Genomic DNA, 15,517 nt, shown 5'->3' with positions numbered 1-15,517 from the left:
TGATTTGTAAGTTTGGTGCCGCACCAAGAGATCCGAATGACTTGTTGGTGGTTGGAGTTTATATGTAATCAAAAAATAATAATAGCATGAACCAAGACTAAAAAGGACAATACTAACGTCTAATAATAAAGAATTCAAATTATAGTATTTCTAAAAGTCAAAACCACCTTTTCATGATTATTTCTTAGTGCAGTAAATCCTTTATTTATTTTAATTTTAGGTTTAAGAAAAATAATTATATTTATAAACAATAGAGTAAATTCTAAAATTAAAATTGTGATGACCCAAAAAAATATATATAATTAAAGTACAATAATAATAAAATAATAAAATGGTCATTAAGTTAATATCAATACAGAAGTGTTTTTCTGTAGGATCCTTGATTCCATGTTTGATGCCTAAGAAAGACCTTGTCTTAGCGAGTGCTTAGAGACCATTGCGGCTCAATCGCTCCCTGGAGGTCGGCTTGATCAAAATGGAATTTCATAGGATAAACAGGATAGACACTGTTTGTACACGTAAATAAGTATATATACATAAAATAGTATTTTGACAGACATAATTTGTAAAAATACATAATAAGATGATAATAATATAGGTATCATATGTGGGGCCCACAAGACTATGTGGGGTCCACATGAGTCCCGGAGCCACAAGACATTGTTTATATACGTAAATAAGTACATAAAATAATGTTTTGACTGATATAATTTGTAAAAATATATGATAAAATAATAATAATATAGGTATCCTATGCGGGACCCACAAGACTGTGTGGGGCCCACGTGAGTCCCGAAGCCGTATGGAGGTTTACACAAGTCTCAAAGTTATGTAGGATGTATAAAATCGTATAAGAGTTATTCGATTTACGTAGGATCCGTTTAGGTCTCGAAGTGGTGTGGGGCCCACAAGACCATGTGGGGCCCACATGAGTTTTCAAAATTCAAATTTAATTCTTATTCAAAAATAAATAATAAAATAAATAAATACTAAAAATTGTTTAAAATTAATAACAATGATAATAATAATGATTAAGAAAAATAATAAAATAATAAAATAAATAAATAATTAATTGATTAATTAATTAGGTAAGTGATTAATTAAAAATTTATTTGATGGAAATGGTGGCAAGCACTCCCACATGGCTTCCATCCCCATTCCATACTCAACCCATACCTTGCCCATCTCTTGCCAATTCTTTAATTTTTAAAAATTTTAATTTCACCCATCTCCCCACACTTTTACAAATTCCATTTCTTCCCCAAAATTTTCCTATAAATAGGGAGCTCTCAACCTTCATTTTTCACAACAATTTTCTAAGGAAGAGAAAGATTAGTGAGTGAAAGAAATTGTGGTGGAGAGAGAATTTTTGAGTAAGTTCTCAATCACCCACTCTTTCCGATCTCATTTCTTAGAAATAGTTACAGTATTCGTAAAGAAGAAGGTAAGTAAATTTTGATTATGTTAGTTTTTTTTTATTTAAAATTTATACCCGAATTTATTTTATAAGTAAATTTCAATTATGTTAATTAGTTTCACAAAATTTCCATGAGTTTATTTTTACGCATATTTAAATACCAGTTCTATCTTTAATATATTTACATCTATTTTTTGGTTAAGAAATGTTCTAATCCCCTCAGGTAAATTTTCAGTATTTCTTTCTATTCAAAAATAAAATTATATATATTTTTAACACAAAAATTGTGTGGCATGAGTTTATTTATATGTTGAATTTTTTATGAAAAATATGAGTAAAGATGAGATTTTCACGATATTATTTTAAATTGCATAAATTATAATAAGATGATTTTAAAACCCCTTATGGCAACGAAAGTTCAAAGTTACAGATGCTCGGTACCGTAGTTTAAAGTTTATACGGATCAGAGTGCACCCACACTGTTTACAGAGTGGTTATTTATATTAGTGGATTTTTCCTGAGTGCACACCTAGTTCTAGACCAGGACTTAATAAGGAAAATCTCACTTAAAGTTTACGTACGTTGATTTAGTTTGGTTGGCCAGCCAGCTAAGTCCAGTCTTCGGACTGCACAACCCATTCATGGGGGTAAACATGACTTACGGCAAACAGGCCTAAGGGTGGTTTTTACAATATATGTTTATACATATTTAATTACGTGTACAAAGTTACTGATGATTTGAAGGAAAAGTATAAGTTTACATGAAAATAATCATTCTAGTGCTTAAATGACGATCTAAATAAAACGTATAAGGAAAAGTATATGTATATTTATCATTAAATATTTATACAGTTTTAAAGTTAAAAGTTTAATTTAACAGTTATAGTATATGATTATAAAATTTTACTGTTATAGTTGATGGTAAAAGTTTTATGTAGAAATTTTTAAATATATATTTATTCTAAAGACAGTTTTGAAGTTATAATATTAAATATTGTTTTACGAAATTTTTAAAAAGCTCATTTTTGCCACACACTAATAATAATCTTATTTACTTACTAAGCGTCGTTTCACTCCAATCATATTTTTATTTCAAATAACTCTGAAGAACATGTTGGAAATCAGACTTAGCAAGTATGGGGGTTGGGATAGAAAAATAAAGATTTTTTAGAAATATTAGTATGATGCCAGATATTTACGCTTATGTAATTTTTCTTCTTTTGAAATAAATAATTGCAATATGGATAATTAGTACTCTAGTTTAATAATAATTGAGTTTATTTTGCTTCCGCTGTAAATTAGTAATAAAAAAGTTAATATCCCAGACCCTTCGGGGTCGGGGTGTTACAAAAATGATTTAATGTGATTTTAGATAAGAAATTGAATTAAATTAATAATTATGAATTCAAAATTCAAAATATGATTAACTATTTAAAATTTAAAGAGGTTAGATGACCAAACGATCTTAAACTAATAATTTCTCATCAGCTCAATAAGCAATAATTAGTAAAAGCCATATGATCTTAGAATATATGTATAGATATTTTTTGAAAGTATATACCAATGAATAACAAATCAATACAATAAATAATTTAAGTAGCATAACAAATATAGCATCCAAAACTTATAATTTTGCAGCGAACAAAATTACCAAAAACTCTGAAATCTCTCTTAATTACAAATTGAATGCACAGTAAATCTCACTCGACCAAACAGCTAGATTTGTCATGCGTGGACAACTCAAATGACGATTTTAAATTACTTTCATTCGATTGAGTGACACATGGCAAATCTCGCTGCTTGGTACTGACTGCGAGATTTACCACGCGTTAGGAGTAGCTCAAATGACGATTTTAAATAACATTCATTCGATTGAGTGACACGTGACAAATCTCGCTGGATCAAGCAGCGAGATTACATTAGAGTCATTCCAAGAAATATTTTTCCCAATAAGGTATTATTTAATATATTATTTTAAAATAAAGACAAATCAGGAAAAAAACTCAGTATCTTTTACCCTTTGCAAAAAGATAAGTTTTTCAAGGGGAGGTTTGTGGCATTTTTAAAATTTCAAGGGAAGTCTATAATATTTCTCAAATCTCGAGAGAGGTCTCTACTTTTTTGCCAAACCTCATGAAAGATAAATGTCTTTTGTATTAAAAAGTATGTTTAAAGTGAATGATTTCATCGAAATATAGATATTAAAATATTTTGACAATAGATTACTAAAAAGCATAAGAAACATAAACAAATAATTAAAAATCAATAACAAAAATAAAAAAACTACTAATGTAAACAAACGTAATTTCATAATCTGTTTCTTACTATATAAAAATTAAAAATAGAAAATAGAAAATAAAAATGATACCAAATAAATTCCAAGAGAATGTTCGGCATCACTATTAAAAATTATAAAAATGAAAACAAGAAAGATACAAATTTAAAACAAATTAAAAATTTGACTGAGGAGATATTCATTTTTGCCCTTAAATCAAATAATATTTTTTGAAATATAGTTAAAATATTAAAAATAAAAAATATATATAGATTTAAAATATAATAATAAAAATAAAAATTATTATAATTATTTTAGTTAATTATTATTTTTCCAAACTAACTTTCTCCAGCTTCTATATATAGACAACTAAAAATAGTAAAAATATTTTTTTATATAATTTTATTCAATTTTAATAGATTTTTTATTTTAATTATATTCTAAATTCACATAGTCATCTTGTTTTAATTTTAGTTAAAAATTATGTATAAAATTCACAAAATTAATTCTTTAATATTAAAGTACTGTAACAACCTATTTGCAAAACAACTAAATACTAATTTTCCTCAACAAAACTAATAATATATAAAATAAAAAAAACGTCATAAATTATAATTTTTCAAATGTATAAAAACAAAAATACAAAACAGAGGATAGAAATAACATCAAGCAGCTCCTAAATTTCGTGCGTGTACTGGGCCTTTAAGCTTGTGAAGAAGAATTGAGCTTCTCCGGCCCAAAGACCTGGCCCAAAACAGACATTCTTGGGCTCCAGGCCTCAACGGCTTGACACCTAACGAGGCCCAGAATTATGACCAAGCGGCCCAATCCCCATTGAAAATATCCACGAGTTCTGGTGCGATAATTAGAGGACACGAAATTATCCAATTTGTCGCGAGAACAAGAACAGTTGTTCATGTGAAGAAGCAGATAAGGGGCGCCCCACGAGACACTCCATGTGATAGAAGCACTGTTGATCGGACGGCCACAAATGCATCTGAAACAAATCGGAACCGTCGATCTCAACTTTAATCATTGACCTTTCAGTAACTTTTTTACCAGTCAACTTTTGACCACACAAGACACAATCACTCCATCAAAACCTTATCTCTTTCTACAGTAGCGAAACAGTTCTCATTCCCTCTGTCACTCTCTCTCTAGCTTTCTCTCTCTAGCCCTCCCTAGATTCTCTCCAAGCTTGTTCCTTGCGGGAGTTGGGGGTCTCAGATCTGCCATTGCTAGAGAGAAATAAAGCTTAGAGCTTTGATTGAGGTCACCATTTTTTTTCTTACTTTCTCTAGAAAGCCGATAATAGATTCTCAGATCACTTGCTGTTGAACAACTAGTAAACGGGAAAGTTCTGATAGCTTCAGATCACCGCATCTCTCTCGCACTCTCGCCCTCTCTCTCTCTCGGTCCAGATGCAAATTGATTTCTGCAGAATCAAAGCTTCAATGGGGTGCACCTTTCCAGAAGAGGTGTTGGAACACGTTTTGTCCTTCATTGACTCGCACAGCGACCGGAACGCGGTCTCGTTGGTCTGCAAATCGTGGTACGACGTGGAGCGGTGGAGCCGGCGGAAGGTGTTCATAGGCAACTGCTATGCCGTGAGCCCTGCGATAGTGATCAGACGCTTTACGGACCTCCGATCGGTGTCGCTCAAGGGGAAACCTCATTTCGCGGACTACAATTTGGTCCCGGAGGGCTGGGGAGCGGATGCGCTCCCTTGGATCGCGGCGTTGGCCGACGCGTACCCGTACCTGGAGGAGCTGAGGCTTAAGCGTATGGTTGTGACTGATGAAACTTTAGAATTGATCGCCCGAAAGTTTAAGAATTTTAGGGTTTTGGTGTTGAGTTCTTGTGAAGGGTTCTCCACGGATGGATTGGCTGCCATTGCTTCCAATTGCAGGTTTCTTTCTTTCTCACTTCTGTGGTTTGATGTGTATTTTGTTCAGAATTCTCTGTTCGGTCGAGAAAATTAATTTTTAGGGCTGTAGAGAAGGGAAGAAAAGGGGGAGGGGATTTAATTGCGGAGTCCTGAATGGCGAGAAATAAGCAGCCCTCTTAATTTCATTTTATTTTCCTACATTTTCTTAGCTACTGCATAGAGGTAGCCTCCGTGTGATTTTCAAGAAAATAGGGTTCAAATATAATGCTTTATTTTCTTTTAGTATAATTATAGACAGCCAAAATGATTAGTGTACGTCAAGCGAGGCAAAGAGTTGCATCCAGTTTGTTTGAGATATGAAATATTATTCTTTTCTGTAACATTTTTCTGAGCAACCAAACGTGTTGTGATGAAATTTCCACTGGATGATTTTGTTATTAAAGGGTAACCTCTGTGATTTTTTGGTGATTCCGTTTGTGAAAATTAAATGTGATTTTGTCTGCTGTTCCTGTTTTTTGCTTTGCGTGCAAAGTTTAAACTTCTGAGGGTTAGGATTTATGACATTTATCTGCTCTAGTGACCATTTTATTTGATAAACGCCTTTTTGTTTTTCTTTATTCTGAGCTGTGTAAACACGTCTGTATCATTATTTGAATTTTTGATTTGGTTGCGTGTTTATTGGAGCTCTTCTGAAAATTCTTGATTTCAATGTTTCATTAGCAATTAAGGAATCTAATTTTTTCTTGCTAAAATGGGTACCCTTTGTCCTGAACCCTTGTCTCCTGCGTTAGGCTTTCCTGATGTGAGTTCTAAATGGATATATAGTCACCGTCAATGTTTGCTTTCTTCTCTAGCTTCTTTGTTTGTTTTGGACCACTGCACTGTGGGGTTGCTTTCGGGTTTTGGAAGTTTGCCTCTTGTACAAACGTGGATTCTTTTCAAAGCCTTGAATTGTGTTCTCTTTTCTTAACATTTGCAAGTGCAGTTAATTAGTATACTTTTTATTTGCTCGCTTTTGTCTAGTTGCTTGTTGGTAATTGTTTTATTATTCTTATTTCCTTGTCTGCAGTTTCTTAAAATTTTAAACTTTAAAGAAACAAATCCTACTTCCCCTGGAAAAGAGGGGAAAAGAGGTGATTTTTTTTTTTTAAATTATTCTGCTCATAGGATTTCTATTTTTATTTGAGAAGTGGTGTTTCTTATAATACTATAATAGGGAAACAAAGGAGAGTTTGGAGCTTTGGGTCATTTCGTTTTATCTATTTATATATACAGAGAGAATTTTCTCACTTTTGTTTCTACTTCTAATTTTATAAAATATCAGCGTATAAATATGTGGGTTATATAGTGAAGCTAATGACAATATAGAAAAATATTAAATATGCCTTAACTAACTTACTAGCTACTTATAAGCTAACGCATAAATATCTCATAACTAACCCAAAATATCCTTACAAAGTTAATACTACTTGACCCTGTTTGCCTAACAACTTATAATAATTCATGGGGTATAGAGATTAAATGTTGATATGGAAAAGAATTTAATGACATTATAGAAACATACAATAATTAAAAACTCTAAAGAATTAATAAATTTGTAAAAAAAAAAAAATAGTGAAGATATATTACGCTCGTCCAATGGCTAGCTATTTGAATTTTGACTTTCTTAACTTGATTTTACATACTCCAATTGTTACTGCCTTAAACCAGTTTTGCATTCACTGGTGATTATTGATACAGGTATTTAAAAGAGCTGGATTTGTCAGAGAGTGAGGTGGAGGATATGAGTGGAAACTGGCTTAATGAATTCCCTGATTCTTACACGTCACTGGAATCACTTAACATTTCCTGCCTGAGCTCTGAAGTGCGATTCACTGCCTTAGAGCGCCTAGTTAGTAGGTGTTCCAACCTTAAGTCACTCCGGCTCAACCGCACAGTGCCCCTTGAAAAGATACCCAATCTCCTTCAAAAGATCCCACAGCTGGCTGAGTTGGGTACAGGCTTATATGCAGCAGGACTGCACCCTGAAGTATGCTCAAATCTTGTGGGGGCTTTTGCTGGCTGCAAGGGGCTCAATAGCCTCTGTGGGTTTTGGGATGCAGACCCATATTACCTTCCAGCTATCTACTCAATCTGCTCTGGTCTTACCTGCTTGAACTTGAGTTATGCCACCATCCAATCTCCTGATCTCATCAAGCTGCTGAGCCAGTGCCGGAATCTGCAGCGCCTTTGGGTATGTCGACTTTTTGTATCACTTAAGTTTGTATGATGCTGTTAATTTTAATTGTTATTTTATCCATTTCCTTTATACCTAAAGCAAGATCATGAAGTTTGTATGATGCTGTTAATTTTAATCTTTATTTTATCCATTTCCTTTATACCTAAAGCAAGATCATGACAGGTGCTGGATTATATTGAAGATAGTGGCCTTGATGTCCTTGCAATGTCTTGCAAGAACCTGCAGGAATTGAGAGTGTTTCCTTCTGACCCATTTGGTCTGGAGCCGAATGTCTCATTGACTGAACAAGGCCTTGTTGCTGTTTCTATGGGATGCCCCAAGCTTCAGTCAGTACTATATTTCTGCCGCCAAATGTCCAATGCTGCCTTATGTACCATTGCTGCAAACCGCCCCAACCTAACTCGCTTCCGCTTGTGTATCATTGAGCCCAAGTGTCCTGACTACCTTACTCTAGAGCCACTTGATGTGGGTTTTGGTGCTATTGTTGAGCACTGCAAGGATCTTAAACGCCTTTCGCTTTCTGGTCTCCTTTCAGATCGTGTTTTTGAGTACATAGGGACCCATGCCAAGAAGCTAGAAATGCTTTCACTGGCTTTTGCTGGTGATAGTGATTTGGGTCTCCATCACATTCTCTCAGGGTGCAAAAACCTTCGCAAGCTGGAGATTAGGGATTGCCCCTTTGGTGACAAGGCCCTCCTTGCCAACGTAGAAAAGCTGGAGGCAATGCGATCCCTTTGGATGTCTTCATGCAAAGTCAGTTACAAAGCTTGTAAACTGATAGGCCAGAAGATGTCGAGATTGAATGTTGAGGTTATCAATGAGGCAGAAACTCTAGATTCAAGGACTGATGCATTCCCTGTTGATAAGCTTTATATTTATAGGACAGTTGCAGGACCCAGACCAGACACGCCAGGTTTTGTCTGGACTATGGAAAAAAGCTCCGCTTTGAGGTTTTCTTAGCAGTTTACTGTTATCCATAAGAATTCATAAATGCCTTCAGTGAGAGAGGTATTGCAGGTGTGACCTTTATTATTTTCTCTTGATTCAAAATTGTGTTTTCAGTTGCTTAGAATAATTTATGCGACAGGAACAGCTTTGCATTGTTGAGTAAGAAATAAAATTAGCATGTAATGCTTGAGTGTTTTTTTGTCTGATTTCTCAACCAATTTGTGGACTTAGGCAAAGACAATCAGTTATTATTAATATATGAAATACTGATTTTTCTTTTTACATGTTCCATCATACTGTGTATTTGACATGTATTTGTATTTCATCTGTTCTGCTAGTCTGTAGGTACTTTCAAGCTATTTTCATGGGAGTCCTAGAGTAATGCACTGTTCATTGAAAGTCCTTATTTACAATCTTGATTTAGAGTTGCATCTTGCCTTTGTTCTAGTTGCATTATAACTTGTTTGATGTCGAACAAATATTGACGGTACAACTTGTTTAACCTTTTCTGGATATAATTACTTAACCACTACAAAATTTGATGGTATTTGGTCTATATGCATGCACATGAAGTACGCAGGTTTTGAAATGTTTTTTTAATCCCGAACAGTATAGTTTTTTACCTGTCGAATCAAAGTCTATGTAGTTTTGATCTTTAAACTCCATACGTCAGTGAGCCAAAAACTATATGTAGCTGTCCACTGAAACAAACTAAAGCTGTGCTTTTATTCTGCCTTTTTTATTATGAAAGTACTTTTTTTTCCTAATTAATTAGCTTTTTTTCTGTAAAATTGTTTTAGGACAATTTTAGTGTGGGTGTCACAAATTAAAGTCAGTGTCCTACAGTGGGATTTTTCTTTTTGGTTCCTTCTTCCAAGTTGCAAATATTTTCTGAACCTTCTGATTTGAGATATTCTTGATGCAGTCAATGATGTGTAGTGGCCTCTTAAGACTAGTCATGCAAGTGTCATTCAGAATTCACAAACCCAAATTTAAGTTCATATTGAGGCACTAGGACATTACTTGTCTAACATTACAAAGTTCTAAGTAATTTAAGTTCCATGATTGGAAAATGATGTGCATCTTCCTCAACTCCCCATCCCAGCTGTGCCGCTCGCAGGTTTATTTTCCAGCATTGAAGGTAAGTGGAGCTAGATTATCTTATAGAGGCCACCCCATTATGGCAAGAAATTGGTTAATTTGGAGCACGAAAGTGATAATTTTTGGGGATAATCTTTGGAGCATGAATTCACTACGAGCAGCAGTGAAAAGAAAGGAGGTCACCCCTCCAAGGTGTTGGTGTCTCCTTATGTTACAGCTCTAAGACTTATGGTGCAGAATACAGAAAGCAGTTAATGATTTGTGATTGACATCTCTGAATTTTTTCACCAAATCTTGTATAGAAATCCTCATGTTTACAGGGGGATTGGATTTTTACTAATATTTGCGTTTAAACATTGCCTATAGCCTCACCAAATCCCTTGAAAGTGGATTCTACAGACTGTATCAGCCTCCATAGGGATCTTTCATAATCTGAGAGCAGGAGTTGCAATGTAGCTTACAGCCTCAGGGAATCCTTTGCAAGCCAGCATTCTCACTTCTGCTTGCCCAGGTGCTACACCGCAAATACAAAAATCAGGCCTACGCCCCACCAATGCATTTTTACATCCTGCAGCTTTGGCAGATGACTTCATCTTCAGGGCAAGTGTATGAAGCTCTACTCATTTCTGGCCATACCATTGAAAGAGTGTATTTTCTTCACTATGGCAGGATGTGGGGCAGTCATGGTCAAGGTTATAATTCTTATGTGGGTTGTTGAAGTGAAGATCAAGAGGGTTGGACAGACTATCTTCAGGAGGAGACTAAAAATTCATAAACTATCAAAAACTAGTAGAATGACCATCACCATGTTACCGTGTAGATGAAGTTATTAAAACAAATTTGAAGTTGTATAAGTACTTGTTATGCATGATTATTGATTTATTTGTTATTATTATTATTATTATTATTATTATTATCTTGGGTTTCTTTTAAACTGCAGCGTGGTTAAACTTCAATTTTTGTATCTTATGTTTTTAACCCATTTTGGAGTGTCTGAATGTAAGGTTGGTCTTGGAGGAAACTGGTTCAATTCGCATCGGGTATTAGGATATATTACGGGTGATAGCTTTCAGTGACAATTGTTTAATATAAATGCTTGGATGGGAGGCAGAAGGTCAATAGAATTTTCTTTGCCGCTGTACATGCTTCACTTGTTCAACAAAAATGCAGGGGAATATGTTGAATTGGTCGTGTTAGGATAGAGAGAAGGGGATGGAAAAGGCTACTTTCAACAGGCATGAAAATCCCAGTGGGAAGAAATTATACTCCCAATGTAAACAAAAACAAAACAAAACTTAAGGTTTATATGGCCAGTTGCCTACAGAATGCAATATGTCGGAAGAAACTATGTTTTAGTTTGTCTCCGGTATGCATTGAGGCTTCATATTTACACATTAAAAGTGGTAATTACTAACTGCTTCGTAATTTTGCTGACCAGCATGCAGTTTGGTCGGCTAAATAATTTGACTGGACTGATTATAACAGTCACAACATTTCATATTTGATATTCCAAAATAAAATGAGTGAATTTTTTTCCCCTTTTGTCTGCCTGATTTCTTTATTGGGACGAGTTAAAAGGCTTGCTTGGTATTTATTGTTGCTAGTTTTATTTTCTATTTTTATTTTTACACTGAAAAATAGATTATAAAAATATGTTTATTTATGTTATCAATTTTTTATTTTTGTTGTCGATTTTCTGCTGTTTTTCAAAAAATTAAAAATCAAATTTTATGATTTTAATTATTTTGACAACCTTTTGCCAAACCTAAAAATAATTTTTTTTGAATTAATTTATTTCATAAACTTTTAAATTTAAATTGAAATTGAAATTAAATGATCATATAAATTTAAATATAATTAAAATAAAAATTTACATAAATTTAAAAAATAATAATAATGAAGCAAATTATAAAATACTTTTACTATTTTTCAATTGTAGTATTTTTTATTGTGAAGTAATTTCAAAAGTCAAATAATTATAATAAATTTTACTCTATCATAGTAATTTTTTAAATATGTATTATTTAATTTAAAGATGAAAATAAACTTTTTTTTTTTTTTTCAATTTTAGTTTCTAATTTGTATTAATTTTATAAATATTAATCAAACAAATTGTTGGCTGTTTTCTATTTTTTATTTTCGTTTCTCTAATTTTCGAGTGATACCAAACATCCCCTAAGCTTCTTGTGTTCTTAACTTTACCACGCCAAACATAGGGTAACAGTGACATGGTTAAGCCTAACCATGAAACAAGTGCACCCTGCCCAAACAGTAGGAATTTGAAACGGAGACGAGTCTATTGCACCAACAGGTGATCAAATTCAAGTCTGCTAGGAGAGTGAAAGCCCAAATTTTCAGTAAGATCAAGGACTCATAAATACAACGAACTTCCATTCGGCAGCTGTGGTAAAACAAATTTTTACAAAGTCTGACTGTAGAGAGGAAAATGAAAAAGGATTTCCCTGTCAAACTAAGTGGGAAAAAATTACCTTCCCCTTGCTCTCGAAAGAGATTGTGTTTCTTCATCAAAGTTGACTCAGCACTGTACAAGAAATAAGACAAGATCATGAGAATACTTTAGGAGACTATGATTTACATAATGGCCGCCAATCCTACAACATCCCCTTCATCAGTTCTGGATTCTGAAGCAGGGACTGAGCTGCGGGTCCTCACTGGAAAAGGAGGGAAACAGGTTAGTAAGCATGACCATTCCACTGGAAATCACAAAATTAAAACTTTTAAAAAGCAAGAACATAGAGAAAGGGAGCATTGAAGCTGCCTTCAACCTTAAAATTGGAAATTTTAAATTACAACAATCACAGGTCACAGAATAAAATAAAACAAAAAATCTAAAAACTATGATGACCAACCATGAATCCAAGAAATGCCACAAAACAAGCAAAGAACCATTGTAGAATCAGACAAACATCTGAAAGCCAAACGAACCTAAATATCAAACCAACTAGCAGTAAAAAAATATTAGATGCCTACATACACTGTACACTCCTCGAGTGTTATATATATTGAAAAGACACTACACAAGGCATCATGAAAAACAAAAGGGAAGACAAATCAACCAACAGAGATCATGAAACTCAAACCCAAGTCAACCCTAACTGAATTGGGGGAAAATGTCTCTTTTGGCCTAAAATATTAACTCACATAAAAAAGCAGCCACTACAATGACTCTAAAAACTATTAGACCACCAATTATCCCAAAAGCCTGTGTTGCTAGAAAGCTTATTCCAAAAGCACAGGCTGTTTTTAACTAGGCCCAATAATGTACATCAATCTAGGTATCAAATGACCTTTGATAATCATGAGACTTTGGGAGCAGTAGAAGATTAGATGTGGTATCTGTTGGCATCAGCATTTAAATTCCGTAGTGTTCATGTCAGCACCAGCCTGGCAATGATCTACAGTATCTTCTGAATATTTTGATGTAGGATTGAAGGACATGAGTTGTACGGTTATCCAAAAGTTTTAATTCCTATACATCTAGAGGAAAATTTTCCCTTCTGAAGCAAGGAAAAAAGTTACTGGGGTCAACATTGAGAGTAGCACCCTAATCACTGGTGATTGAAGCAAAATGTTGTAAGCATGTAAAGACCAACAATCCACCAACAGAAGTGCAAGGGAAAACTACTAATATAATCTTTGTTACCTACTTTTCTATGAGGGATCCAAAACTGTAAAGCAAGCACACAAATAAATAAATAAATAGACAAATCCTTACAGTTGTGTTTAGGAGTACATTTCATGGCTTGGATTAGGATATGCATGGATTTGAACAAATTTTCAACACAAATTTGTACTGCATTTTGTCCACATTTACACATTCATATCCGACGCCAGAAATCCAAGTACCCAAACACATGGTTTGTGTATTTATCCTGATGCACATCTAATTAATAATAAATCCTTATCTGTGTTTATCCCGCTTCCTTTTTTTTTTGGAAAAAGAGGGCGGCACCTCCTATTTTTATTAGAAAACCCCTCACTTATGGCGGAGGAATATCGTGGTTCCAACCTTGAGACTTAGGGACAACAAAATCAAACTCCAAGACTCTAAAACTAACTTAACCAACTTATTCAAAACCAATAAACCAATGACCAGCAACCAAACAAATAAATAAGAACTTGTTGGCCTTACAAGGCTTAACATCTTGTTTTGATGCTAACAAGCAAGTGGAACTTAACATGTTTGTTTATTGATGTCTTTTCAGGACTCCATGATGAATGCAAGGTTAAAGAATTCATGAAAGCTTATACTTCAAAGAAAGATGATTATATTAAGCTTAAGGCATGGATTAAAACTTGAAGATCATGAGAGCATTGATATTAAAGAAAAAGCTTCAAGAATGAAAGCTCAAGTGATCAATATGGAAAGCTCAAAGATCAATGAAGCTCAAAATCTAAAGTAATATTGAAAGATCAAGAGAGATAAATCTTGAAAGCTCACATCAAATTCAGGATCATTGAAGCTCAGCAATAAAGAGAACGCAAAGCAAAGAAGAGTCAAATGAGTCTTTAGAACAAGCTTTGTAAGTACTTCAAATATAATTCAAGTATGGATTTTCATTTTGAAGCTCATTAGGCAAAGAGACCTAGAAACCTTGTTTTAAGTCTTGGAACTTATTTTTCAAATAAAAAAAAATTGATATTCCAAAGATTAAACAAGCAAAGAAGAGAGAGAACAAAAATATTTTAAAACAAGAAAAAATCACTTGATAGGCGACTGACTGCACGTTAATAGTCAACTGCCCTGTTAAAAAGTTTTAAATGAAGAGAAAAAACATGACAGTCAACTGTCTAGAACTTGATAGGCGACTGTGAGAGAACTTTGAGACGACTGACTGTGTTTAGACAGTCAACTGTCACCCTTCTGCTCATCCTTAAAAACTCAGTTATTTAGTGACAGGCGCTTGACTCCTTGTTGACAGGCGACTGCCACCCTACTGCCTGTGTATTTTATATGTGAAATACACTGATAGGCGACTGCCAGAGACCTCACAGCCAACTGTCACGTGGCAATATTTGAAATACATAACGGACATATTTTGAAAAATTAAATTACTTGAAGCTCAAACTTATTTAAATTTTAGACCCTACTCCAAGTAAATTTGGGGAACAAGCTAGATACTTTTCTACATCTATAAATACACACAAGTTAAATTGTTTTAATTACCAAGAATTCAATTCAGCATTAAAAATTTCTCTCAATTGCTCTCAAATTCTCAAGTCTCTCTCTTGTTCTCAACTTGCACAAAGCTTACTGAGTCTTGCTGATTCTCACTCACTAATATTGTGCCTACAAATACTAATTCTTTCATCCATTGAAAGAATCATACGGTGAAATATTTCTAAAACTTCAATCTGAATTTCAAATTGTGAATTACATTGAAGTATATAGTTTTGAACTGTACTAATCAGCTCTTTTAGGAGCAAATTCTTTGTACATCTATTTGATTTGTATCTTGTAGATATTGATGGTTCAAGGTTATTTGGATCGTGGACTAAGCGTGGGGATATCGCTTAGAGAGGCGGGCTCTAGTCTAATTGAATGAGTGACCAAACGAGGTATATCGTTTGGAGAGGCGGGCTCTAGCCTAATTGAAGGAGTGTTGTGTAAACAGTGTTGTACCGCCC

At 33.9% G+C, this 15,517-nt stretch overlaps 2 protein-coding genes across 7 annotated transcripts in view; one reads left to right on the top strand and one right to left on the bottom strand.

Annotated features, from left to right (window-relative positions):
* The first annotated feature begins 4,269 nt into the window (after positions 1-4,269).
* On the top strand, positions 4,270-10,781 carry LOC131153030 (protein TRANSPORT INHIBITOR RESPONSE 1-like). Of its 5 annotated transcripts, none has more exons than XR_009136144.1 (4): positions 4,270-5,601; positions 7,321-7,813; positions 7,982-8,836; positions 9,873-10,781. XR_009136144.1 is itself a non-coding variant. In XM_058105048.1 (4 exons), the coding sequence occupies exons 1-3, from the start codon at positions 5,114-5,116 to the stop codon at positions 8,777-8,779; spliced, it is 1,779 nt and encodes a 592-aa protein (XP_057961031.1). In that variant the 5' UTR covers positions 4,270-5,113; the 3' UTR covers positions 8,780-8,827; positions 9,873-10,781. The 5 variants fall into 5 exon arrangements, 3 of the variants coding, with proteins under 3 accessions (XP_057961031.1, XP_057961032.1, XP_057961029.1); XR_009136145.1 differs by having other exon boundaries at positions 9,693-10,781; XM_058105048.1 differs by having other exon boundaries at positions 7,982-8,827.
* Positions 10,782-12,146: 1,365 nt separating this feature from the next.
* LOC131153029 (protein HASTY 1) overlaps positions 12,147-15,517 on the bottom strand; it is a 55,998-nt gene continuing 52,627 nt past the window's right edge. For both annotated transcript variants that reach the window (XM_058105045.1, XM_058105044.1), the window contains one exon: positions 12,147-12,540. In XM_058105045.1, the coding sequence (XP_057961028.1) occupies positions 12,461-12,540 (80 nt within the window). In that variant the 3' untranslated portion in view covers positions 12,147-12,460. The remainder of the gene's footprint in view (positions 12,541-15,517) is intronic.

Source organism: Malania oleifera, chromosome 4, assembly GCF_029873635.1.
Source record: "Malania oleifera isolate guangnan ecotype guangnan chromosome 4, ASM2987363v1, whole genome shotgun sequence".
Lineage (NCBI taxonomy): Eukaryota > Viridiplantae > Streptophyta > Magnoliopsida > Santalales > Ximeniaceae > Malania > Malania oleifera.
Note: the sequence above shows the minus strand (reverse complement) of the source record. Positions and strands in the feature narration are given on the sequence as shown.